General features: G+C 42.6%; 2 protein-coding genes and 1 pseudogene across 5 annotated transcripts in view; 1 reads left to right on the top strand and 2 right to left on the bottom strand.

The window, feature by feature from the left end:
- GSPT1 (G1 to S phase transition 1) overlaps nucleotides 1–6,379 on the bottom strand; it is a 46,886-nt gene extending 40,507 nt beyond the window's left edge. For 2 of the 4 annotated variants that reach the window (XM_036411113.2, XM_036411114.2), the window contains exon 1: nucleotides 5,315–5,944. In XM_036411113.2, the coding sequence (XP_036267006.1) occupies nucleotides 5,315–5,672 (358 nt within the window). In that variant the 5' untranslated portion in view covers nucleotides 5,673–5,944. Of the gene's footprint in view, nucleotides 1–2,350; nucleotides 2,373–5,314; nucleotides 5,945–5,988 lie in introns of those variants that run through there. The other 2 variants (XM_036411117.2, XM_036411116.2) reach the window with 2 other exon arrangements.
- Nucleotides 1–25,042, top strand: part of TNFRSF17 (TNF receptor superfamily member 17) — a 112,337-nt gene that overhangs the window by 44,838 nt on the left and 42,457 nt on the right. Inside the window, exon 2 of the mRNA XM_036411123.2 lies at nucleotides 4,129–4,226. The gene's annotated coding sequence lies outside the window, so the exon portion shown is untranslated. The remainder of the gene's footprint in view (nucleotides 1–4,128; nucleotides 4,227–25,042) is intronic.
- LOC118703836 lies at nucleotides 13,063–14,266 on the bottom strand (annotated as a pseudogene).

Raw genomic sequence — 25,042 nt, 5'->3', positions numbered from 1 at the left:
CAGCCCTAGCCACCCAATGATTTGAGGATTCAATTCCCTGTCAAGTTCAGGTACCTGAGTTACATATTCGATCCCTGGCAGGAGATACCCATGTAAGAGGCAACCAATTAATGTCTGTCTGTCTCTCGCCTTCCCACCCTTTCTTAAAAAAAAATAAAAACATCAATAGTAAAAATATCCTCAGGTGAGGATTAACCAAACACACACACACACACACACACACACACACACACACACACACAATGTCATATATACACATATGATACTCCAGGATCAATAATTTCCCCTGATCTTTTCTGTCCACTCTATTCTATTTACTGTCCCACAGAAACCTGAAAAATCCTGTATATTAGAACTGTTAATGCAGGCCATTTCAGTATAGAGGAAAAAGAAAACAAACCTAAAGTCAAGAACCTTATTTATCCAAACTTATCTATCAGTCAATAGGTAATGTTTAATAATAAGAAGAATATTTAAGAGGAGTTCTGGAGAAAACAAGCATTACCAGTTTTATTCTATATCTTTTCTACTCTAGGGCCCCAAAGACATCTTTTGAGACTATTGAGTGATTAACAAGCATCCACCAAGTAACAAGCCTTCCAGGGAAGGTGGATGACACTTTGTTGCATAACTTTGTGAATATACCAAAAACAACTAAACAGTATATTTTTAAAATGTGAATTTCATGTTATATTAATATGTCAATCATTTAAAAAAAAAAAAAATCCCTTCCCAACTACAGGCAGTCAGTGAAAACCAAGCACTACAAAACAAATATTTCTTTTTAAAATTCAAGTTCCACAATATAATGTGCTACATTTTGGGGCTAGATCTTCCTCTGAAGCCTGCTGGTTTTATTCTATACTTATTTTTTTAATGGCAGAGTTTTGAGAAATGTTGAGGGTGGAGAAGTGGAAAGAGCATTACACCATTACTTTAGAAGCTAGGCTGCTCTTAAATCTAAGTGCTACAGTCTGAATATTTGTGTCCCACCTATTACCCCCTCCCCCCCCCCAAATTCTTAAGTTGAAATCCTAACACCTGAAGTGATAGTGGTAGGTAGGGCCTTTGGAGGGCCCTTGGTCATGAAGGTGGAGCCCTCATGAGGGTGGAGCCCTCATGAATGGGATTAGTGTCTTTACAAAGAGCTCTCTTGCCCCTGCAGCGGAAAGAGGACACAAGAAGTCAATAGTCTAGAACAGTGTTTTTCAACCTTTTTTGGGCAAAGGCACACTTGTTTCATGAAAAAAATCACAAGGCACACCACCATTAGAAAATGTTAAAAAATTTAACTCTGTGCCTATATTGACTATATATAAAGTAATTCTCTTGAATAGGAATCAAATAAACACAAAGAAAGTATTTTATAATTACTTTATTATGAAATATTAAGTAAACAAAATAGTGAAAAATTATAAAATTCTTGTCTTGTCTGCACCTACGGCACACCAGGCAACATCTCGCGGCACACTAGTGTCGGTTGAAAAACGCTGGTCTAGAAAAGGGCCTTGCTCAACCAGGCTGGCACCCCATCACAGACTTCCAGCCTCCAGGACTGTGAGCAATAAATGTCTATTTTCTATCAGCTGTAATATTTTGTTATAGTAGCCCAAATGGACTAAGACAACAAGTAACTAACCCTGAATAGTAACTAAACCTGTTTCTCATTTACTGGGGAGAGACTGAACTAGGTGCAAACTGGAGCTTAAAGTACATTCTACCATGGAAAACATTTGTTGTTCTGGTATATATAACCCTTGCCTTCATATTTTCATTCATTTTAGGACCTCTACTTTAAAGAGCAATTACTTAGCCAATTTACTTGGCTCTGTACAGAGTACTGAACTAAAATGAATTACACCTAATGGGTTCTACTTAGTCATGTTTTTGGAACCCTATATTAAATTTTCAAAGAGATCCTAAGTCAACACTGAAACCTAAGCTGGGATGGCTGGAAACAGGCATAACCAGCAGCCTTCTAGAGAAGGTGGATGACACTGTACAAGTGCTCTCTGGTATCTAGTTTAAACACACACACCCACACACACGGCAAATTTCAGCTATGGCTTCACAACAAAAAGAAACATGTTAGCCCTACTGTCCATTTCCTTAATATAAAAAAATTGCAAACTTTATGATTCCTCCTTTGTAAACTCAATCTAAATGCTGTTCCCATTTTCCCCCCACTTCTTCCAAGCATAGTTTCCTGCTCTGATGGTATTTTACGGACTTGAATCGGCTTGGAACATGCAATCCAACAGTCCCACATAAGTCAGGACCTCAATTTAGAAAATCTATTCTTTTTCAAATAGATATCCTTCAAAGGATAATTTTTAAAAACATAACTCACATTTTGTAGAAGCAGCTGGTAAAGTCTGTAACATCAAAATAAGTCTCTGATAAAAAAGAAAAAAGTTGACCATAAGGTAGGGACTTCCCTTACAACCACTTCCCTACACATTTTTACATCTCTAACTCCCAGTAGGTCACAGAGAAAAGAATTAAAACTGCAAATTAGCAACTATCAGGAAGAGGAAAAATTCTCCTGGGTAAGAGTTAATGTCTAACCCAGAACTCATTGTTCAGTATGAGTTTTGATACATATAAGAAGGAACATGATACCTAAAATGCTGGTTCCTTCAGGTCTATAGGATTAATCATTTAAAAAAGCACAGAATATCAGGGAAATATCAACCATACTGCTTTAGTATTTTAATTTTGATGTTGATAACACTGTAACAAAGACGACTTCTTTTTCTCATTAGCGTTTTATCTTAAGAACACAATATCTGGATTTATGTCTTATTCTTTAGGTATTTTGTATATCCCGAAGATCTATACTGTTCTAGGGTGACAGCTTAGGAGTGAAGATGATTTTAACTTATTCATGTTTAGAGGGTATCTGAAATTAAATGAGGCTGATCCATCTACTCAGACCCTAACCATTGCCTAAAGTAAATTTGCTTGAAGAAATCAGTTCCCAACAATTATAGGTGGAGAGGTTTAAAAAAAAAAAAAAAAAAAAGTTTTTTTTATTGATTTCAGAGAGTAAGGGAGAGAGACAGAAACATCGTTAAGAGAATCGTGGATCAACCTGCACGCCCCCTTAGTGGGGATCAAGCCCTCGGCCCAGGCAGGTGCCCTTGAACAGAATCAAACCTGGGACCCTTTGGTCCGCTGGCCGATACTCTATCCACTGAGCCAAACAGTCCAGGGCCTAGGTGAAGAGCTTTTGATGTCCATATTCAAGTGTAGATCAAAGAAGCTCAACTACAAGGATTGTGGACTGAGTGAAATGACAACTGGATTGAACAAAAAAGGGATGACAATTAAAACTCAAACTCAGGATTCCAGTGGAAGGACTCAGACAGAACATGTGAAATTCCTTAAATAAAAATTTATTAACTTAAAAAAATAAAAGCGTTAATCCCTAGTCTGCCTAGTTATTCAACAACTGACTACCATTCCAGACCACTGCTCTGATTACTGATGGCTGTCCCTGGATGGCTAATAGGTAGCAAGGCTGGAAATAGGTCTTGCCATACTGGTGCTGATGGCTTCAGATTGAGGGAGGACCGAAAAAGAAAATGTCTGGATAACAGAGATCCTTATGATAAGGCACTGGAAACAGGCACTTTTAGGAGCTGTTAAGTGGATTTGTTTAAGTAGCCAAAATGGCTTGACATAAGCAAAGAAATAAAAGCTAAGTAAGCTTCCTTGTTCAAAAGGAAAACATCAAACACCCACACAAGCATAAGAAATACCAGTCAATAAAACAACCAAATCCAAACTGTGCTCACATATGTACATACTTGCAAAAGTATTTCTCCAAAGTCTCTTTTTACCTCTAGAGAGAAAATTGTAGCAGAAGTTTCTGAAGAAACTAAACTTTTATGGTGTCCACTTATCTAAAAAATACTACAATATAGAACTTTAAAGAGAAATCAACAATCTGCTCTCACAAATTGCTGGGAATAACTACGATTCAGTTCCATACCCTCACTAGAATGCAAGGACATTCAGCCTTTCCCTTTTTCTCTTTAAGCTCCTAAAATAAGCAATTTTTATTTATTTGTTTGTTTATTTTGTTAATCCTCACCTGAGGACATCTTTTCCTTTGCTTTTCAGAGAGTGGAAGGAAGGGATGGTGAGAAAGACAGAGAGAAACCCTGGCCGGGAACCAAACCCACGACCCTGGAAGGACCAATGTTCTAACACGGGACAAGGTAATAGGCAACTTTTATATAAGAATACTTAAATTCACTCATTTGATATTCCTACAAAATCAGTACCTGAAAGCATGCTATTACTGAAGCAGCCCCCTAAATACAGGAAGGTTATTAAAGACCGAACTGAACTTGAAACATCTGAAAGTTTGTCTTAATACCTAAGATCAGAACCGCACATGACTACTATTGTTATAACAAATGCTCAAGTGTCTGAATAGGCTACTTAACTGACACATAACATTAAAAAAGTGAGTTATACCCAACAACCTGAATAAGGTAAACGATTTTGACACACTGAAAATTCTAAGCCTGTCACTGACGGAGAAAGTCCAAGTCCCACTTAAGAAAGGGAGCACACAAATTAATGTAATTTCCTATCCATATTAAATGAGGTACTCTAACTTTGTGACATTTTGTGAACTTTACAAGCTTACAAAATGCGAAGGGTGAAAAAGATCTTTGTATTGATAGCCAACAGTTTCTGTCGGATCACAAGACTGCAATGCATCTTGGGATTCCTTTAGCCGGTTCCGTGCCACAGATATTTAACACGTAATTACAGTTTCAATAATAGAAGTTGCAGCCAAGAGACACTCTCTCCTAGGCCTAAGGTGAAGAGAAAACTCGATTCGTCCTCCCCAACTCCTCGGACCTTTCAACGCCTACCTACAGGCTCGGGATTCCATCTGTCCTCACTTCTGGGCCTCGTGTTACTGCCCTGCCGCCGCCCCTCTCCGTTCCATACGGTTCCCACCTTAAGTGGTAACTGGGGCCCCCGGCCCCGGCCCCAAGCCCCGCCAGTGTCCCCAGCGCGCTTCTCCCACCCCGCCCGGCCCTCCGCCGCCGCCACCCCATGAGGCCGACTTCAAGGCCCCGGACCGCCCCACCCAAGACTGCCGGCGCCCGACTCCGCTGTCAGCGCCCCACGTGCCGCCGGGTCCCACGTCCCCCGGCTCTGCGGGGCGCACCGCCTCATCCCAGCCCACCCCAGCCCAGGTGGGCCCAGACCCCCCAGCTGCTGCTCCCGCCCTCGCAGCCCCGCTGCCTCCCGCGTCTCGGGGCTGCCCCGAGTCCCGACCCTTTACCCGAAGAGCCTCCCGCGCCGCTGCCGGTCCCGTGGTTGTTGGCCGAGGCGCCGGCTGAGGGTGGCGGCGGCTGGGGTAGGCCCCGCAGGAAGGACGGCACGAACTCGGCGGCGTGGACATTGGGCACGAAGGGTTTGGCGTTGACGTTGAGTTGCCGGCTGAAGGCCGCATTGAGGGGTTCACCCTGGGCCTCGGCCGCCGCCGCCGCCAAAGGGCCGCCAGAGCCACCGCATGAGCCCGGCACGGGGGCTTCCATGTCCGCCTGGTCCCAGCAGTCGGGCGCCGAGTCGCAGCTGCTGCTGCCGCTGCTGCTGCTCCCGCCGCCGCCGACGCCGCCACCACCACTGCCCGGATCCATGATCGGGGGGGCCGTGTGTGTGGTGAAGAGAGGGCGGGAAATGGAGGCGGGGGCGACCGGCGTGGAACAAGCAGGCCGCGCTGACCCCGGGAAGCGGCGAGGAAGAAGGGCCGAGGGCTAGCGACCCAAACTCCAGCGGCGTCGCGGCGGCAGCGGCTCAATTCCCGACTCCGCACTCGCGACGACGGCGGCGGCGGCGGCTCAATCCTCCTCGTGTGAGCGAGCGGATCTCCTCCCACCCAACCCCAACCACCTCCGACAGCCTCAGCGCCAACCCCACGCCCGGCACAGGTTGACCCCTCGCCGCCACCCGTACCTTCGCCTTGGTAGTTCCCGGCCCTGTGCGTTCCCGCTTCCGGCTATGAAGCGCAGCGAAGACGGGACTACGAGTTCCGGCAGCGTCCGCGCGACCCCGCTGCGGTTTTCCCGGGGGCTGACGGGAGTCGAAGTTCTGGGGCCCGGAGCAACCGGAAGCGGCTCGGGCTCCCGGCAGGCAGCGCGAGGAAGCTGCGATCTGGTGGCGGCTCAGCGGCCTCACCTGTCACGGAGTGGGGGGGCCAGGGGTCACCGAAGCAAGACCTGGCGCGACTTGGCGAGTGTCTCAGCCTGCACTCTGGTCCACTCGTCCTGTTAGGCACAGGATACGGAGGGGAAACTCAGCTCTTGAAAATTTCTTCCCTTTCATCGTCTTCTCTGCCTCTGAATCCCTACCTGTTCTCTTTCTTTCCACCTTCCTTCTCCCCTCCCCCAGCCAGAACATCTCCTGCATCTCAAGCCAACGCAGAGCGCGTTTCATTTTACGTATTCATTTGGTGGAAGAGGCAGTAAAACCGTGAGACATTACAACTTAAACTGTGATGTGGCTCGTAAAGCGCTTGGGCCCAGGCTCTGCCCTGGCAGAGGGTATTATTAACTGGAAAGTTTCAGTGACTCACTGTTTGACTAGTCATTTAAATCCTTCACCCAAACTTTTCCATCCCCTCCTCCTCCTGCCGGCCAAGGGCTTTGCAAATTGAACGGAGGATTGCCATATTCCTTGATGTATCCAACTGTACCCAACTAATAGGGTTATTTTAGTACATCCAGCTTCTTTTATGCACCATTAGTTCACGTGGTTTTATTTTGAATGGTGGGATTCGCACAAGTTTATTCCCTTAGTACTTTGTTGACTGCATCTCACACTGACAAGCATGTGAAAAGAAAAAGACAAAAGACAAATAACTGTATGAAGTAGGGAAGTAACAACATGGCTCTGAGGACCAGTTAATTTTTCTTGTAATGCATCCATGTTCAAGCAGAGAAGAACATACTGGTGATATTTTTCTTCAAGGAGTCCAAGTGCACCTAATCTATTTAAAGAATAACGGCTCCACCAAAACCGGTTTGGCTTAGTGGATAGAGCGTCAGCCTGTGGACTGCAGGGTCCCAGGTTCGATTCCGGCCAAGGGCATGTACATTGGTTGCGGGCACATCCCCGGTAGGGGGTGTGCAAGAGGTAGCTGGTCGATGTTTCTCTGTCATCGATGTTTCTAGCTCTCTATCTCTCTCCCTTCCTCTCTGTAAGAAAATCAATAAAATATTTTTTAAAAAAACCACCTTTGGTACATTTACACAATGGAATACTATGCAGCTGTGAAAAGAAAGAACTCAGGGGGATGAAGGGGTAATAAGGACACATGTAACACCTTAATCAATAAAAAATTTAAAAAAAAAAAAAACATTTGCAACAGCATGGATGGACCTGGAAGGTATTATGCAAGCAAAATAAGCCAGTCAGAGAAAGATAAGTATCACAGGATCTCACTCATATGTGGAATCTAATGAGCAAAATAAACTGATGTACAAAATAGATCCAGAGACATAGAAATGTGGAACAGACCAAGGAACCTCAGAGGGAAGGGGGCAGGAGATCAATCAAAGAATTTATATGCATATATGCATAACCAAAGGACACACACTAGGGTGGTGAAGGCCTGGGGTTGGGGTAGGGGTGGACTAGTAGAGATCAATATGGGCGGGGGAGGGGGAGAATGGGGACATATGTAATGCAACAATAAAAATTGTGTGTGTGCGCGTGTGTGTGTGTGTGTGTGTGTGTGTGTGTTTTAAGAGAGAACTCACCTTAATGAGACAGGTCAAAAGCAAAGCTGTCAGTTACCTTTTAAAACAAGTTCTACACTAATGTGGTTTGAAATTGTGTTTAATGTTAAACTAGCAAATTTTCTGTGTGCTTTTTTCCTTTAACCCATAACATTTGGAAAATGTAAAGAAAGCAGATATCTCCATTATAACAAGTTTCTTGTCAGGTCTGTGGCCCATGCTCCCTGAAATCTTTTGGACACTTCCTCCCCCCATTCCCCCCCTCATTCCCCAAATAATATATTCTTCTGATTAATACAAAGTTCTGGTTACAACCTAATATAGTTCTCTGAAGACCCAATTATATGTTTCTTAAATATGTCCCACTTTAAAGTTGGTATTAATTGATTGCCCTCAGGTTTACAGAGAACCTACATGGGAGACCTGCATTGCTATTAAATGATAAATATTTTTATCGTACATTCACAAGACGAAAATACAATGTGTATGAAATAAAGTAAATAAAGTGCCTTCTCACTCAAGATTTGCACTCCCCAACCTATTCCTAAGAAACTGTCAATACAAGCAGATGGTTCAAGTAGTGAACTACTCTGTCCTCCCACCATCTTGTCATTGGATACCATAGGACACTGGATGATCGCTCCGATGGATTGATTCTTCACATCTAATTAAAGTTTCTTTGTACCTTGTGCTTTTCCCAGGGACACAGACAGAAACTGCCAAGACTGCAGCTTAGAAAAGCAGTTGATGTCATTAACTTGCATACCCTTGAATAGGATAATTATGGATATTCAGGAAAGAATCCACTCCATTGGTTTTCAAAAGCCTTGACCAGCCAGGGTTGAAGCACTGCTTCATCCAGAGAGTGAGAAGCTCTTCTTAATTACCGTTGAGCTAAGACTGAGCAACTGAGGTCAGGGTCTTTTCTTCCTCTTTTTATATACCCAATGCCGAGTAGAATGGCATTGAAGCTTAATAAATGTTTAATGAATGAATGGGTGAAGCAATAGGGGGCCTGGGATGGTACTGCCTTCTTTAAAAAAATTCATTTAAGGCTGTTGAGACACAGGACTACCAAGTTTTTCCAAGGACGTGATGCTATTCTTTGTGACACACAGGGTGAGCTTACAACAGCTGTACTTCATAAAGCGATGCTCAGTTCAAGGTCTGAGCCATTTCACAACAGATAATTCCCACCTTCCATTGCAAATTCCACCAGCTGGCATTTCTAATGGTCTCTGACTTTTGTTCTCTGCTTTCTTATTCTTCATTAGTTATCCCTCCTTTAAACTGATGTGCCTGTTTTAGTCAACTACACAGTACTTTCTTTTGTTCTTTTTAAGCTAAGAGTTTGTCTTTCGTGCTTCCGACCATGAGGATGCTAAGAAAATTCATGCCTCTCCCATGGTTTTAGTGGGTGAAAACGCAAATGAACACTGATGTAGCCATTCCATTCCTGGAAATGGTTCTACCGAAATATGAGCACAAGAGTGAAAATCTATTCTTTCCGGCATTTCTGCAATAGCTCCAAATTGGAAACATTCTAAATTTCACCAGCATGGAAGTGGTTAAATAAGGGATGTTATATCAATATTATGGAATAATATTATGTAGCTATCGAAAAGAGTAAAGTAGCCCAGCCTGGTTGAACGTCGATCTAAGAGCCAGGAGGTAACAGTTGATTCCCAGTCAGGGCACATGCCCAGGCTGTGGGCTTCGTCCCCAGTAGGGTACGTGCAGGAGACAGCTGATCCATGATTATCTCTTATCATTGAGGTTTCTTTATATATATATATATATATAATTGTTTGTTGTTGTTGTTTTTTACAGAGAGGAAGGGAAAGGGAGAGAGAATTAGAAACATCCATGAGAGAGAAACATTGATCAGCTGCCTTCTGCACATCCCCTACTAGGTATGTGCCCGCAACCAAGGTACATGCCCTTGACCGGGATCAAACCTGGGACTGTTCCACAGGCCGATACTCTAGCCACTGAGCTAAACCTGTTAGGGCATCATTGATGTTTCTATCTCTCCCTCTCTCTCTTCCTCTCTGAGATCAATAAAAATGTATATTTTTAAAAGAATAAAGTAGATCAGGTGCCAACATAGAAATTCATTTTTAATATATGGTAAAGTCAGAGAAAAGCATGATATCTCATGTGTGTAGAATATATCGTGGATCTATGCATCTAATACAATCCTATTTCTTTAAAAGTACCTATTTTTCCCTCTCCCTGGTATGTTCTTTTACTGCATCAACTCTCTAGGTCCTTGTTATCATTCAGCTCAAATGTTGTGTCTTTATCTCAAAGTCACCCTGCCCTCCACCAACCCACATCACTCTCTGCCCTCTTTACCCTGTCTTAGCTTTTCACAGCACTTACCATGATCTGAAGTTGTTCATTCCCATACCAATCTCCTGCTACTAGAAATCAATCCCTTTGTCTGTTTTATTCACCATTGTGTTCCCATCATCTACAGTGTTTCCCATCATCTACGTGTACCCCCAGGGGTACGGGAAGAGTTTGATGGGGGTACACGTTGCACCAGAGTTTGGTGGGGATATGCACTGCACCTGCTTAGCTGCACCTAATTCTACATTCTCATGAGTACGAGGGGTACTCAGTGTTACAAAAATTATAGAAGGGATACACATATGTCACAAGTTTGGGAAACACTGATCTACAACATTGCAAGTGGATAAGGTGTTCAATAAACATTTGGGAGAGGAAGAAACATATGTATCTCTTTGTATATTTAAAACTTTAAAAAGTGTGAACAGTTACTACATATCGAACAGTTAACGGAAGGTATATATGCGGGGTGGGATTGGATAGGGAGAGGAAAGCAGCTAGGAGAAGAAATTGAATTTTATTTTACATTTTTTAAGGCTGAATTTTTCTACAATAAGAAAATTGCTTAAAATTTCTTTTATTGAGATGAAATTCACATAATATAGAATTAACCACTTTCAAGTGAACAGTGGGATTTAGTGCATTCACAATGTTGTGTAACCACATGCTTCCCATTCTCCTCTTCTTCCTGCCTCTGTTAGCCACTTTTCTATCTCTAAAATTTACCTTTTCTGGTTATGTCATATGAATGGAATTTTATAATATATAACCTTTTGTGTATGACTTTTTTAACTTAGCATAATATTTTCAAACTTCATCCATGTTGTAGCAGGTATATCAGTGCTTCATTCCTTTCCTATGGCCAAGTCACATTCCACTGTGTGGCTATACCCATTCTTGTAAGACATTAAAGAAAATAGAAAGGTTAGACAGATGAAATTCCAGTAAGGTGTGGAGTCTACTTACCTGGATTGTAGCAATGGTAACTTTCTGGTTTTGTTGGTGTTACTATAGATATGTAAGATGTTACCATTGGGAGAAGCTGGGTGATAGATACATAGGATAGATACTATTGTTTTGCAATTTTTTATGTCCAAAATTATTTCAAAATAAACAGTTAAAATGTTAAAAACTCTAATCTTAATGAAAAGCCATGTTTTCTGAAGTCTTACAGCCCACTAATAATTATACCCTGTTTCCCCGAAAATAAGGCAGTGTCTTATATTAATTTTTGCTCCCAAAGATGCGCTAGGTCTTATTTTCAGAGGATGTCTTATTTTTCCATAAAGAAGAATATGGTACACATTTATTGTTAAATGAAAATAAAGGAAATTTATTACTTGTATACGGTACGGTAGTATGGTAGCTGTCAACACAAAGCAGACAAACTGAATCCTACAGTATCAAGAATTTACTCATTTATTCAATGACAATCATGTCATCATCTTCTGGAACATCATCATAACAATCCAATTCCTGAATTTCCTGGTGAACTTCTTGTGACTCCATTTCTTTCGGAATCAGTGGACCAAATCTCTTATGTTTAGCCGGGGGGGGGGGGGGGGGCGGCTTATTTTGGGGGGATGCCTTATATTTCACTCAGAAGGAAATCTGTGAGTAGATCTTATTTTCAGAGGATGTCTTATTTTCGGCGAAACATGGTAGAGACTAAAGCCTTGGTTCCCATCTTTGCTAAAGGTTTTTTTTTTTCTGCCTTCCTTAAATAAATTTGTTTGGACTAGGGGTAGCACTGAGGAAGGATTTTTTTTTTCCCACCTTTGAGAATTTTGTAAGTATAGAATAGTACAAAGAATCACAAACACTCACATACCTACATAGAATCCCAATACTGTAAATTGTTAACATCACATTATCTTGTTTCATGTTTTAAGATCAGAAATAAAACAATTCCAATAAGTGTTGCTTCTTTTATTGCCATCTACCCCCTCAAAAATGGCAACCACTATCATACTAGTATATTTAATGTGATTTATTTAATCTATTTAAAAACATATTTATACCTTAGCCAATGTGACTCAGTCAGTAAAATGTTGTACAGTGCAGCAAAAAGTTGCTGATTCATTTCCCGGTCAGGGCACCTGCCCAGATTGTGTGTTCTGTCCTCCATCAGGGTGTATACAGGAGGAAACAGGTCCATCTTTTTCTTTTTTAAAAAAACATATTTTTATTGAATTTAGAAAGGAAGGGAGAGGGAGAAAGAGATAGAAACATCAATGATGAGAGAGAATTATTGATTGACTGCCTCCTGCAGGCCCCACACTGGGGATTGAACCCGTAACCGTGGCATGTGCCCTGATGGGGAATCAAACCATGACCTCCTGGTTCATAGGTTGAGGCTCAACCACTGAGCCACACCAGCCGGGCATTTAACCTCTCAGAGTCATTCCATCTATGTTTATACCTCTTTTTTATTTACCCATTTCCCTACCGATAGGCCTTTAGGGTATTTCCAAAATTTTGTTATACTAACAGTACTTGTACAAAGTGTCAGGATATTTTCAAAAGCAAGTTACAGAAATTTCCACTCAAATTGGATATAACTATAAGAAGTATTTTATCTTACATAACTATACATTCTAAGGTAGGACTGGCTTCTGAGACCACTGGTTCAGTAGCTTCATTACATCATCAAGGACCCACAGCTTTCTACCTGTCAGCTGCCCTGGCTGTCAGCTTTATCCTCAGGCTGGTCCCAAGAATGCTGCAGAGTTCCAGATGAAAGCCAACATTCCAGATGTTGGGCCCAGAGAACCAAGAGAGAGCATCTCATCCTGTAGTTGTCTTCTGAGAATGGGAAGTTCTCTTATGGTATCTCCTCCCATGTGGTTGGCCTGAATTGGGTCATATACCCATTCTTGAAGAAGAGATATTTTTCTTTTTATTGTGGTAAAATATAGACTTACCACTTTAATAATTTTTTTTCATGCTGTATTATCTTTAATAAAGTACAAAGACTTTTCTAATCATGTCACCTAGAGCAGTGTTTTTCAACCTTTTTTGGGCAAAGGCACACTTGTTTCATGAAAAAAATCACGAGGCACACCACCATTAGAAAATGTTAAAAAATTTAACTCTGTGCCTATATTGACTATATATAAAGTAATTCTCTTGAATAGGAATCAAATAAACACAAAGAAAGTATTTTATAATTACTTTATTATGAAATATTAAGTAAACAAAATAGTGAAAAATTATAAAATTCTTGTCTTGTCTGCACCTACGGCACACCAGGCAACATCTCGTGGCACACTAGTGTGCCGCGGAACAGCGGTTGAAAAACGCTGACCTAGAGCTCACTTCACCCACTGCTCTGTTTGGCCACCAGTCTCTTGTCTCTCTCTTCAGCAATGGTGAGGCAGATACCCTTTCCCCGGGGTAGGGAAATCCATGGTTTGTTGCCTTTGCCAATTACAAAAATGTTGGAGAGCCGGGTGGCAAAGCTGTTGCCATTGGCATCTTTCACATGAACTACGACAAAAGAACCAGGGTGTCTCTCCCTGTTGGTGATCACGCCAATTCTTCCCAGGTTAGCATCCCCAGTTACCATGCACAAGTTACCAGTGTCAAACTTGATGAAATCAGTAATTTTGCCAGTCTCCAAATAGATCTGAATGGTGTCGTTCACCTTGATGAGGGGATCAGGGTAGCGGATGGTGAGAGCATCAAGGGTTACCAGATGAGGGATTCCTTTTGTGCCCACTAAGATCTTCCTGACTGCACAACTTGTACTTGGCCTCCTCAGGTGTAATACGATGAACAGCAAAGCGGCCCTTAGTGTCGTAGATCAGGCAGAAATTCTCTCCAGTCTTGTCAATGCTGATGACATCCATAAAACCAGCAGGGTAGGTTATATCGGTTTGCACCTTACCATCAATCTTAATAAACCGCTGCATGCAGATCTTCTTTACTTCATCTCCTGTTAGAGCATACTTAAGTCTGTTCCTTAAGAAAATGATGAGAGGGAGACATTCATTCTCTGAGCTTGTGGGGACCGGTAGATGGCCGAGGAGCAAACACACCGGTCAGTTTATCCAGCATCCAATGCTTTGGAGCTGCTACACGCTTCAGATGCTTCTTGGGACCACAAGCCATGGCTGCTCTAGGCAACGAAAGAGGCCACTTTAATAATTTTTTAAAAATTCTCACCCGAGGTTATTTTTCCTATTGATTTTTCAGACAGAGTGGAAGGAAAGGAGGAGTTGGAGAGAGAGAGAAAAACATAGATGTGAGAGAGACACATTGATTGATTGCCTCCTGTATACACCCTGACTGGAGCTGGGGAGCGAACCTACAACCCAGGTACATGCCCTGACCTGTAATTGAGCCTAAAACCCTTAGGTCCTCAGGCCAACACTCTAACCACTGAGCAACTGGCCATGGTTTAATTATTATTATTTTTTAATATATTTTATTGATTTTTTACAGAGAGGAAGGGAGAGAGAGAGCGAGCTAGAAATGTCGATGAGAGAGAAACATCGACCAGCTGCTCTTGCACACCCCTACCGAGGATGTGCCTGCAACCAATGTACATGCCCTTGACCAGAATCGGACTTGGGACCTTTCAGTCCGCAGACTGACGCTCTATTCACTGAGCCAAACCGGTTTCGGCTGGTTTAATTATTTTTTAAGTGAGTGATTCAGTGGCATAAAGTACATTCACATTACAGTGTAACCATCACTACATCCATCTCCAGAACTTTTTCATCTTTCTAACCTGAAACTCTGTACCTATTAAACAATGTCTTTCCATTCTCCTCTCCCCCAGCCCATAGAAACCACCAGTTTACTTTCTAGTCCATGTCTTTGACTACTCTAGGTGCTTCATACTACCCTGGAGTCCCGTGGTAGCAGAAACTGCATTTCACTTAGCATGGCTGTCCTCGAGATTCATCCATGTTGTAGCATATGTCAGAATTCCCTTCTTTTTAAGGTTGAATGATATTCCATTGCCTATATATACTACATTTCTGTCGTTGGACCATTGGGTTGCTTCCACCCTTTGGCTATTATGAATTATGCTGTTAGCAAAATGAGTATACAAATATTTGCTCAAGTCCCTGGTTTCAATTACTTTAGATATATACCTAGTAGTAAAGTTGTTGAGTCATATAATAATTCTATGTTTAATTTTTTGAGGATCTTATATATTATTTTCCACAGTGGCTGTACCATTTTACATTCTCACCAGCAATGCACAATGTTTTCAATTTCTCCACATCCTCACTAGTACTTGTTATTTTCTGGTGTTTTTCTTCTTTTCTTTTCTTTTTTTAATGTATTTTATTGATTTTTTACACAGAAGAAGGGAGATAGTTAGAAACATCGATGAGAGAGAGTCATCGATCAGCTGCCTCTTGCACACCCCCTACCGGGGATATGCCCGCAACCAAGGTACACGCCCCCGACTGCAATTGAACCCGGGACCCTTCAGTCCCCGAGCCAACGCTCTATCCATTGAGCCAAACCGGTTCTTTCTTTTCTTTTTTTAATCATAGCCACTCTACTGGGTGTGAGGTGATATCTCTTTGTGGAAAAGGGATCTCTTTAACTGGTGGCTTGCACTATTGGCTGCACATTAAAATCACCTGGGAGAACTTTCAACCTAATCCATCTCTAGATTTTTATTTAATTGGTCTTGGACAGGACCTGGGCATTGATACATTTTAAATATATCTAACGTGAGACATCTATGTGAGGACAATTTTGAGAACCACTGGTCTAGAGACAAATTATCCAAAGCAAAAACTGGATGTTGGAGAATCGATTCCAGTGTTCAATACTACTCAGAAGTGAAACTCCTGAGTCCTCAGTAGAGTTTCTGTACTTGCCAAGTACAGCCAACTCTGAATTATTCATAGAAATTTAGAATCAAAGTAGCATGTTAGCCCAAATAATTAGAATGGAGAGAAAATACTAGTACCATTGCTGCTTAATTTTTCACCCAGCACAACCAACACTGTGGATAATCAACTGCTTCTCACTTTGGCTAGACTTTCTTCTTCCGTGTGGTTTGTTTATTTTTTAAGTTTATTGAAATTTAATTCACATGCCATCCAACTGTAGATGAAAGAGGCCACATGCTAACCTGACAAGCTCAGGAAAGGCCTACATAGCAGTCCTGCAAATTCAGAGACGGAAAGTAACCACAAAGGATGTATGAAATTAAATGTTAATTAAAAGCAGTTATGGTAGGTAGTTAAGTCCTAAGCTAGTATCTTCACTGACAAGGTCAACCTTTACCTTAACTGAGCCTATCTGTCTTTTTGCATCTATATTAACACTAGTGGCCCGGGGTGTGGATTAGTGCACATTAAAAGGAAATTAATTAGCCGAAACTGCCCGCAACCAATGTATCCCTCTCTCTTCCTCTCTGAAAAAAATCAGTAAAAATAGCCGAAACCAGTTTGGCTCAGCGGTAGAGCGTTGGTCTGCAGACTGAAAGGTCCCAGGTTCGATTCTGGCCAAGGGCATGTACATTGGTTGCGGGCACATCCCCGATAGGGGTTGTGCAAGAGGCAGCTGGTAGATGTTTCATCGACATTTCTAACTCTCTCTCCCTCTCCCTTCCTCTCTGTAAAAAATCAATAAAAAATATATTTTAAAAAAGGAAATTAATTAGAAGAAATATTTTAATATTGCTATTTGCCCTTTCTCTATAGTAGAAGTTTCAACCAAATTCACAATCGACAAGGACAGATCAAAACACAAGTGGGCAATTGGCCCCAGCGAGAGCTTTGTATGTATCATGCAAGCATGAGTCAATTTAGCCTTTTATGTATATAGAATAAACTTGTTTAATTAGGTCTGCTTTCGGGCATAACTAAACATTTTCCCAGCCCAGTGAAGCACCCCAATTTCTCTTTCAGGTAATTGTCAGTAACTCAGCAGTAAATATCAACACAAAGCAGATTATTGTTGTATATCACATAGGGAGAACAAAGGGTAAAATATTTAATTGCAGCAGTGTTTGACTATACTCTGTGCAGTGAGAAAACCTGAAATCATTTTCTAGGTCCACCATTTCTTACTTCTTTTCAGTTGGGTTAAGTTTCTAAACTTTCTAAATCTCCATTTTTTGGTGAATGAAAAGAAAATAGGATTCCATCGAGTCTTCTATCTACCTACTCCAAGACTTCTGTGAGGATCAAATGAGATAAGGCAAAGGAAAATGCTTCACAGACATTTGGTTACAGTGTGTAACGTTCCCACCTGGCTATAAAGCAAGTCGTGTTCCTGGGCTGAAGAAACTGTAAGGAGGCTAGTTGTGGCTAGGAAGAGGAAGCCAGGCATTGCTATGTAACATCATTACCTGGTTCCTACAGTGACCATTTCCAGGCTGGGGTGGGCTGGGCTGGTTGGGCTGGGCTGTGGGCCACATTTTGCACAATGGGGTCTTGGCAGCATTGGATGCGATTTGGTGGGCTGTCACTTCGGGTTGGTGGCGGGCTCCTGTCCCACTTGGGGGAAGCCATTGCTTTGCAGGTGCTGGGTCTACAGTGCCATTTCTCTGTGTGCATCACGGCAGCTCCTGTGTTGAGCATCTGCCGCCTGGTGGTGATTGCATGTCATAACGGCCGGTTGGACAGTTGGGAACTTAGCATATTAACTTTATTTTTTAAAATATATTTTATTGATTTTTCATAGAGAGGAAGAGAGAGGGATAGAGAGTCAAAAACATTGATGAGAGAGAATCATCAATCAGTTGTCTGTTGCACACACCCTACTAGGAATGTACCCGCAACCAAGGTACATGCCCTTGACCCGAATCAAACCTGGGACCTATCAGTCCGCAGGCCAAAGCTCTATCCACTGAGCCTGAGCCAAACTGATTTCAGCATATTAGCCTTTTATAGATATAGATATTCTTGAAATGTCTGGGTAACTTGTAACTTCCCTTTTTCCAGACCCTTTGGAGCACAATCTAATGTACCTAGCCACCAAGACAGATACCACAAATTCCTTCATTGTTATCATGTTAATTGTTTCTGTAATTAACATGATAACTATGTCTGTGTCCATCATTTTCCTTTTTATCTAATCCCAGGGTTTCCCTGCTTTGTTTTCTCCCGCCTCTCTAGTCTATTACCAATGGATCTAATGTAACCCACCTACATCTCTTTTTTGATTGCAATGTCTAAAAATAGAGAAAAACCCACCATTCTCCAGAGCATTATCCCAATCCGTTGGGATTCCGCTTCCCTGCAATTGTCAATAGTTTGGCTTAAATTCTTTAATGTTGTGTTTTGTGGGGTTTTTTTTCGTTAACACAACTCACCCATTTATACTGTACAGTTCAAAGGTTTTTTGTATAATCACTGTTGTGAAACCATCATCAAATTCGTGGCATTTGTTTGTTTGTTTTTTAAGTCTAGGTTAATGAAAACACAGTTTGGAATGAAATGACTGAAGAGACAACATTCAGTGAAAAAGAAGTATGAAAAAGGGGTCTCCATGAGTCACGAAATGCATAAACAATTCTTCACACACACAAAAAAAGACTATTGGGCAAGATAAAAATGATAATGAAAGACAATCGCTAGCAGAAGATGCTGCTAATTGTGTTAAAGCTTGGTGATGCCAACATGAGCACAGTGACATTCAGCCTGAGAGCTCTTTTTAAAAAAAACAAAACATATTTTATTGATTTTTTAACAGAGAGGAAAGGAGAGAGATAGTTAGAAACATCAATCAGCTGCCTTCTGCATACTCCCCACTGGGGATGTCCCTGCAACAGAGGTACATGCCCTTGACCCGAATCGAACCTGGGACTGGAACCTGGAACCCTCCAGTCCCCAGGCTGATGCTCTATCCACTGAGCCAAACCAGTTAGTACCCGAGAGCTTGTTTTAAGGAGTCAATGGACCAGTTCTTTGGGCCAATTGAATTGGCTTCTTAAATCAGCTCCTCTGGGCTAACCACCTTTCCCCCCATGAATTGGAGATGTTTCCATGAGTAAATCTTGGTCACTTTACAGGCCTCATTTTCTCAGCCCACCCATCTGGAGGAAATGTTTAGCCAATGTAATCCTGAGTGCCCTCTGTGACTAAAATCCACGTTTATTGATCACTGACTCTGATGGGTTTCCCTGTAAATGGGTTTGTCTCCCAAAGTAGAGGGGAACCCCCAGGACCACCCTCAGAGCGGCTTCTTTGCTCAGCCAGCTCCCTCTGTTAGCACAGCTTGGCCATTAACAGTTGTCTAAATACCGCAGGCCTGGGATACATTAGCTTATTGATTTACATTTGAATTAACTGCCTCTTTGTAATGATTATCTCATTACATCCCTTTGTGAATGTAAAAGACCCATAATAAAGAGCACAGAGGAAGTCTGATAATAATCAGTTGACTCAGATGAAAATTTGATTCATCCTGTCAAAATCAGGGTTCATTATTCCTGAGCTATTAAGATAGTGCTCATTATGCTTCACACCTGGGAACCTGGCACCTTTCTTTTCAGAGTCCGACACATTTGTACAAACCACTTGATGGGGACGGTGGGCAGAGGAAAACTTCAACTAGGTTCAGTAGTGTTAAGCTGCATAGCTAGCCTATTAAATAATGTATAGATTATACAAATATATAATAATAATATTAACCTCATTACCTCTGTTTTTTTTTACTTTAAGAAATTATGGTAGCCCTGGCCGGTATAGTTTGTTGGTTGGGCATCATCACATGTACCAAAAGGTTGGCTGTTTGATTCCTGGTCAGGGCTCATGCCTGGTTGCAGGCTCAATCTCCTTGTAGAGGGAGTGCAGGAGGCAGCCAATTGATGTATCACTCTTATATTTTATGTTTCTCTTTCTCTCCCTTCCTCTCTCTCTAAAAGTCAATAACAAATTTTTTTAAATTATTGTAAAATATGCTTAACAATATTTACCATTAATAAATGTACAATTCAGGGACTTAAAAGTACATCCACATTGCTCTGCAACCATCACCACTGTTATCCATATGTTACGCCCAGACTTCGTGATCCCCAAGGACCACCAGGGAGTCTGATGCAATAAACAAAAGAGCCTTTTCCATGCTAGCATGGGCTCTGTCCCATTCATGCCAACAGCATGGTGGAAGAGTGCAAATTTCGCCAAGCCCTGGGGTTTTACTCCGGTGGTGATGTCACTGCTTTGGCTGACCCCAATTGGTTGGTTGAGGGCCAGGTTCCAGTTACACAAAATGGAGGATAACTCTGCCCAGCCCCACAGTGGAGTCAGGAGTTTATCCTCGCCCCACCCTGCCCTCTCACCACCATCCATCTCCGGAGCTTTTTATCTGCCTAAACTGAAACTTTATGAATAAGAACTCCTCATTCTCTTTTCCCCAAGCCCCTAAACACATGAGGCCAAATGGGGTGCAGAATTATTAATTTACTAGAGGCCTGCTGCACAAATTCCTGCATGGGTAGGGTCCAGCCAGCCAGCCCGCCCAGATCTGGTTGATTGGGCCTGGCTGGCAGGGTGAGGGGCTGTGGGCAGTTGGTCAGCTGGCCCCACCCCCTGGTCAAACTCCTGGTTAAAGGGGCAATTTGCATATTAGCCTTTTAGTATATAGGCCATCTGGATACCAGATGGGCTGAGCCCAAAATGGCACTAGCCCCCAAAGACGGGGGAGTCAGAAATTTTTAAAGGACTCTAGGTGGGCTTTTTCTGGGCAGAGAATTCTCTGTGCAGGTCCAGATTCTAGGAAACTCTGGAGGGGAGAGATAATGGTCTTAGCAAGTGGAATGTGGTCTACACAAGTGGAATGTCCATTGTGAAGTTCCCAAAGGAGGAGATATCAATTCAATTATTTGATCAGACCTAACACTAGTAACCTCTAGTTTCCATTTCTATTAATTTGCTTATTATAGTTATATCACAGAGTATGTATTCTTTTGTGTCTGGCTAATTTTACTTAGTATGTTTGCAAGGTTCATCCATGTTGTAGCATGTATCTGAACTTCATTCCTTTTTGTGGCTGAGTAATATTTCATTGTAGGTGTATACCTCATTTTGTTTATCAGTTCATTCATTGGTAGACACTTGGCAGTTTTCACCTTTTGGCTATCTATATATATAAAAAGCCAGTGTCTGTGATGACCGTGATGACCAAATGGCCAGTCACCATGAAGTGCATTGAGCATCTCTCTGTTCCCCCTAGCCCCCTCTGTCCTCAGGGTGGGGCATGCCTAGAGACTGGTGAGTGGGCTGAATGGCTGACCTTTTGGTCCCTGCCCCCGGCCCGCAGGCTCTGATGGATCAGCAAGGGTGAACAGGGTAATCAGAGTGGGTGGCAGGTGGACCGGGCTGGCTGTGCGGCCATTGGTATCACCAGCTCATCCCCGGCTGCTCAGGGGTTCAGGCCTATGTGAAAGCAGGCACCGACGAATTCACCTCCTTGCACCGGCACCGGGCTGGCCACTGATGGAATGCACTGCCCACTCAGGGCCACTCATGCCAGGGCAGGCAGGTTGTGGGTGTGCCCCGTAGCTTCCATCAGTACTTTAAGCCCCAGCAGCAGTGGCAGTGGCAGCGGTGTGAGAGGCCCCAAGTGGGCAGTGCATTCCATCAGTGACTGGCCCAACACACGTGCATGAACGTATGTTTGCCAGTGCCTGCTTTCCCACAGGCCTGAGCCTCCGAACAGCTGGGGATGAACTGGTGATCCCAATGGCCTGACAGCCCAGCAGCAGAGGCGGTGTTCAGCTGGGGACTGGTGAACAAGCAGAAAATGGCCTTGATCAAGGAGGCTAGGCCCTGGGGACCCTACCTGCACTATTCTGTGCAATGAGCTTCTAGTTATAAATAATGTTGCTGTGAGCATTGATATATAGGTACCTTGAGTCCTTGCTTTCAATTCTTTTGAAATTACTGGATTATTTGATTATTATCTTTAATGGAACTTGAAAATTTATCTACCGTTAATGTTACAACAGCCTTGGAAGTCTTTGTGTATTGTCTCCATTGTCAAGCGGGGTGGGGGGTGGGGGGTGGGGGGGGGGGTGGGGGGGTGAGGAAGGAGAGAATCAGAAGTTCAGAGAGAATGAATGACTTGAACCTGAAGTCTGTCAGACTGCAAAGCCAGTGTTCATTCTCCATATCCTCACACATAGAATCTTAACATAGCTGGTGTGTCTTGCATAGCATACACTCAGAAAGTGTCCGAGGCAGCACCTGTAAAGAATGTCTTCGAGGCCAAAACCGGTTTGGCTCAATGGATAGAGTGTCGGCTTGGGGACTGAGGGGTCCCGGGTTCGATTCCGGTCAAGGGCATGTACCTTGGTTGCGGGCATATCCCCAGTACGGGGTGTGCAAGAGGCAGCTGATCAATGACTCTCTCAACGATGTTTCTCTCTATCTCTCTCCCTTCCTCTCTGTACAAAGTCAATAAAATATATTTTTAAAAAAAGAATGTCTTCTAAAGCTTTATTTTAACAAATAAGGTGATTTCTGATCAGTTGGATTAAAAACAAATCTCTGGTTTAAAAATACCACCGATTCCATCAGGATGGCTGAGTGTTCTAAAATGTCACTGATTCCAACTCCTATCAACTTCCAAAGAGGACTGAAAGCATTTTTTAATAGAACTCTAGAGACAATAATACTGAAAAGCATAAAACAAGAGAGAAGTCAGAAACCAAAATATAAAAAGAGGAGAAAAGAGGGAAAGGATACAAGATTTCTTGGTTGAAGAAGGTTATATTGACTGATCACAACAATATTTAGTTTCAAGCAGGGAAAAGAGATTATATACCTTTCTTTGGTACTAGAGGACACACTAATTAATTAATCCATCCATCCATTCATTCATTCATTCATTCACCAGTTTAATCCTTTTAAATACATAATTCCTCACTCTTAGAACAGAGTTCCCCTTTCTGGTTCTCAAGAACTCTGTTCTCAACATACGTTAGGGCAATGGCTCTCAGTTTTTGTTTTGTTTTATATATTTTTATTGATTTTAGAGAGGAAGAGAGAGAGACGTAGAAGCATCAATGATGAGAGAGAATCATTGATCAGCTACCTCCTGCATTCCCCCTACTGGGGTTCAAGCCCACAGCCCAGGCATGTGCCCCTGACCAGAATCAAACCTGGGACTCTTCATTCCACAAGCCAACGCTCTATCCACTGAGCCAAACTGGCTAAGGCGATTTTTGTTTTGCTTTTTAATCCTCCCCTGAGTATATGTTTAGAGAGAGGAAGAGAGGGGGAGAGAGAGAAACATTGATATGAGAGAGAAACATGGATTAGTTGCCTTCCTTATGTACCCCTACAAGGAATCAAACCTGCAACCTAGGTATGTACCCTGACCAGGAATGGAACCACCCACAACCTTTTGATATATGGGACAATGCTCCAACCAACTGAGCCACCCAACCAGGCCTCTCAGATTTTAATACTATCAGATTTGCCTGTAGGCTTGCTAGGTATACAGACCTGAGCCCCCCTCCCCCAAGACACTGGTATAAGGTAGCTCATTCTAGGGACAGAAATAATGTCAGGAAGGGAGTGGGGAAAAGAAGGGTGGGACAAGGGATAAAACGAGAGGAAAAGGAAACGTCAAATCCTACAGAGCCTTAATGGTAGCAGAGGCTGTCTAGCAGAGCTCCCACTTCTATCCTGGTTTCCCTCATCTGATCTCTGCACCAAAGTTTTTGTCATCCTCAGTGATTCTTCTACTCAAAATGCTCTCAGAGGTTGTTATTGGAGAAGAGGAGTATGCCTTTCCCCAATGAATGTTGAGGTTGTTGTCCATGCCTTCTCTTGGTGCTCCCTCTCCCAGAATCTCCACATTTCCACTAACCTGGAAGCTCTCTGAGCCCCATACTCTTGGGTTTTTATGTAGGCTGCATGCATAGTCATGATTGATTTAAGCATTGGCCATTGGCTGCTACTTCAGTCTCCAGCCACTTCCTTCTCCTTGGTGAATGGGGGATGGGACTGAAAGTTCCAACCTTCTAACTACAAGGTTGGTTCTCCTGGCAGCCAGCCCCATCCCATGTGGTTCGGAAAGTCACCTATTTGCATAACAAAATACTAGTACACCTTCATCACTCTCAATACTTAGAACATTTCAAAGTTTTCTGAGCTGTGAGCCAGAAATTGTGGATCATGATCCAAATTTGGTGATGAATATATTTAGTGATCTGAATAAGTATATTTCTTATAAATCACAAGATCACCCAGAGTCTGAACAGCATACCAAACATTCCTCTCACTTCCTCTCAAGGCTCTGAATCCAGGGGGAGCTGCCCATTGGCCAAGCTCTTGTCACATTCTTCTCTCCAGCTGATGTAGAGTAGGGAAGGCACTCCTGGGGGCCGGTCCCAGCAAGAGAAATATTACCCACAGAGGTATTTCCCCAACTAGGAACCGATGTGTTATTAGAAAGAGGGAGTGGATGTGGGATAGCCAAAAGAACAAATGCCAAGACAGGGACTCTGTGTGACAAGGACACAGCATGACAAACACCGGGGCATGAATATCACATGACAAATACTAGGACATTTGCCCACGCCAACTAGAAGAACGTCATCCTTCCTGCTTAGTCATCCATTTAACAAATGCCATATTCAAGATTTAAATAGTACTAACGTGCTTTTGGTTGCACAATGAATCCACTCTTGCTGTTTACAGACCTCAGAAATATTAACAAGTCCACCGAAGCCGGTTTGGCTCAGTGGTAGAGTGTTGGTCTATGGACTGAAGGGTCCCGGGTTCGATTTCGGTCAAGGCATGTGCATTGGTTGCGGGCACATCCCCGGTGGGGGGTGTGCAGGAGGCAGCTTGTCGATGTTTCTCTCTCATCGGTGTTTCTAGCTCTCTATCTCTCTCCCTTCCGCTCTGTAAAAAATCAATAAAATATATTTTTTTTAAAAAGAAATATTAACAAGTCCTAGAGACTGGCTACTGATT

Source organism: Pipistrellus kuhlii, unplaced genomic scaffold (assembly GCF_014108245.1).
Source record: "Pipistrellus kuhlii isolate mPipKuh1 unplaced genomic scaffold, mPipKuh1.p scaffold_m20_p_4, whole genome shotgun sequence".
NCBI lineage: Eukaryota > Metazoa > Chordata > Mammalia > Chiroptera > Vespertilionidae > Pipistrellus > Pipistrellus kuhlii.
This window is presented reverse-complemented; position numbering and strand designations above follow the sequence as displayed.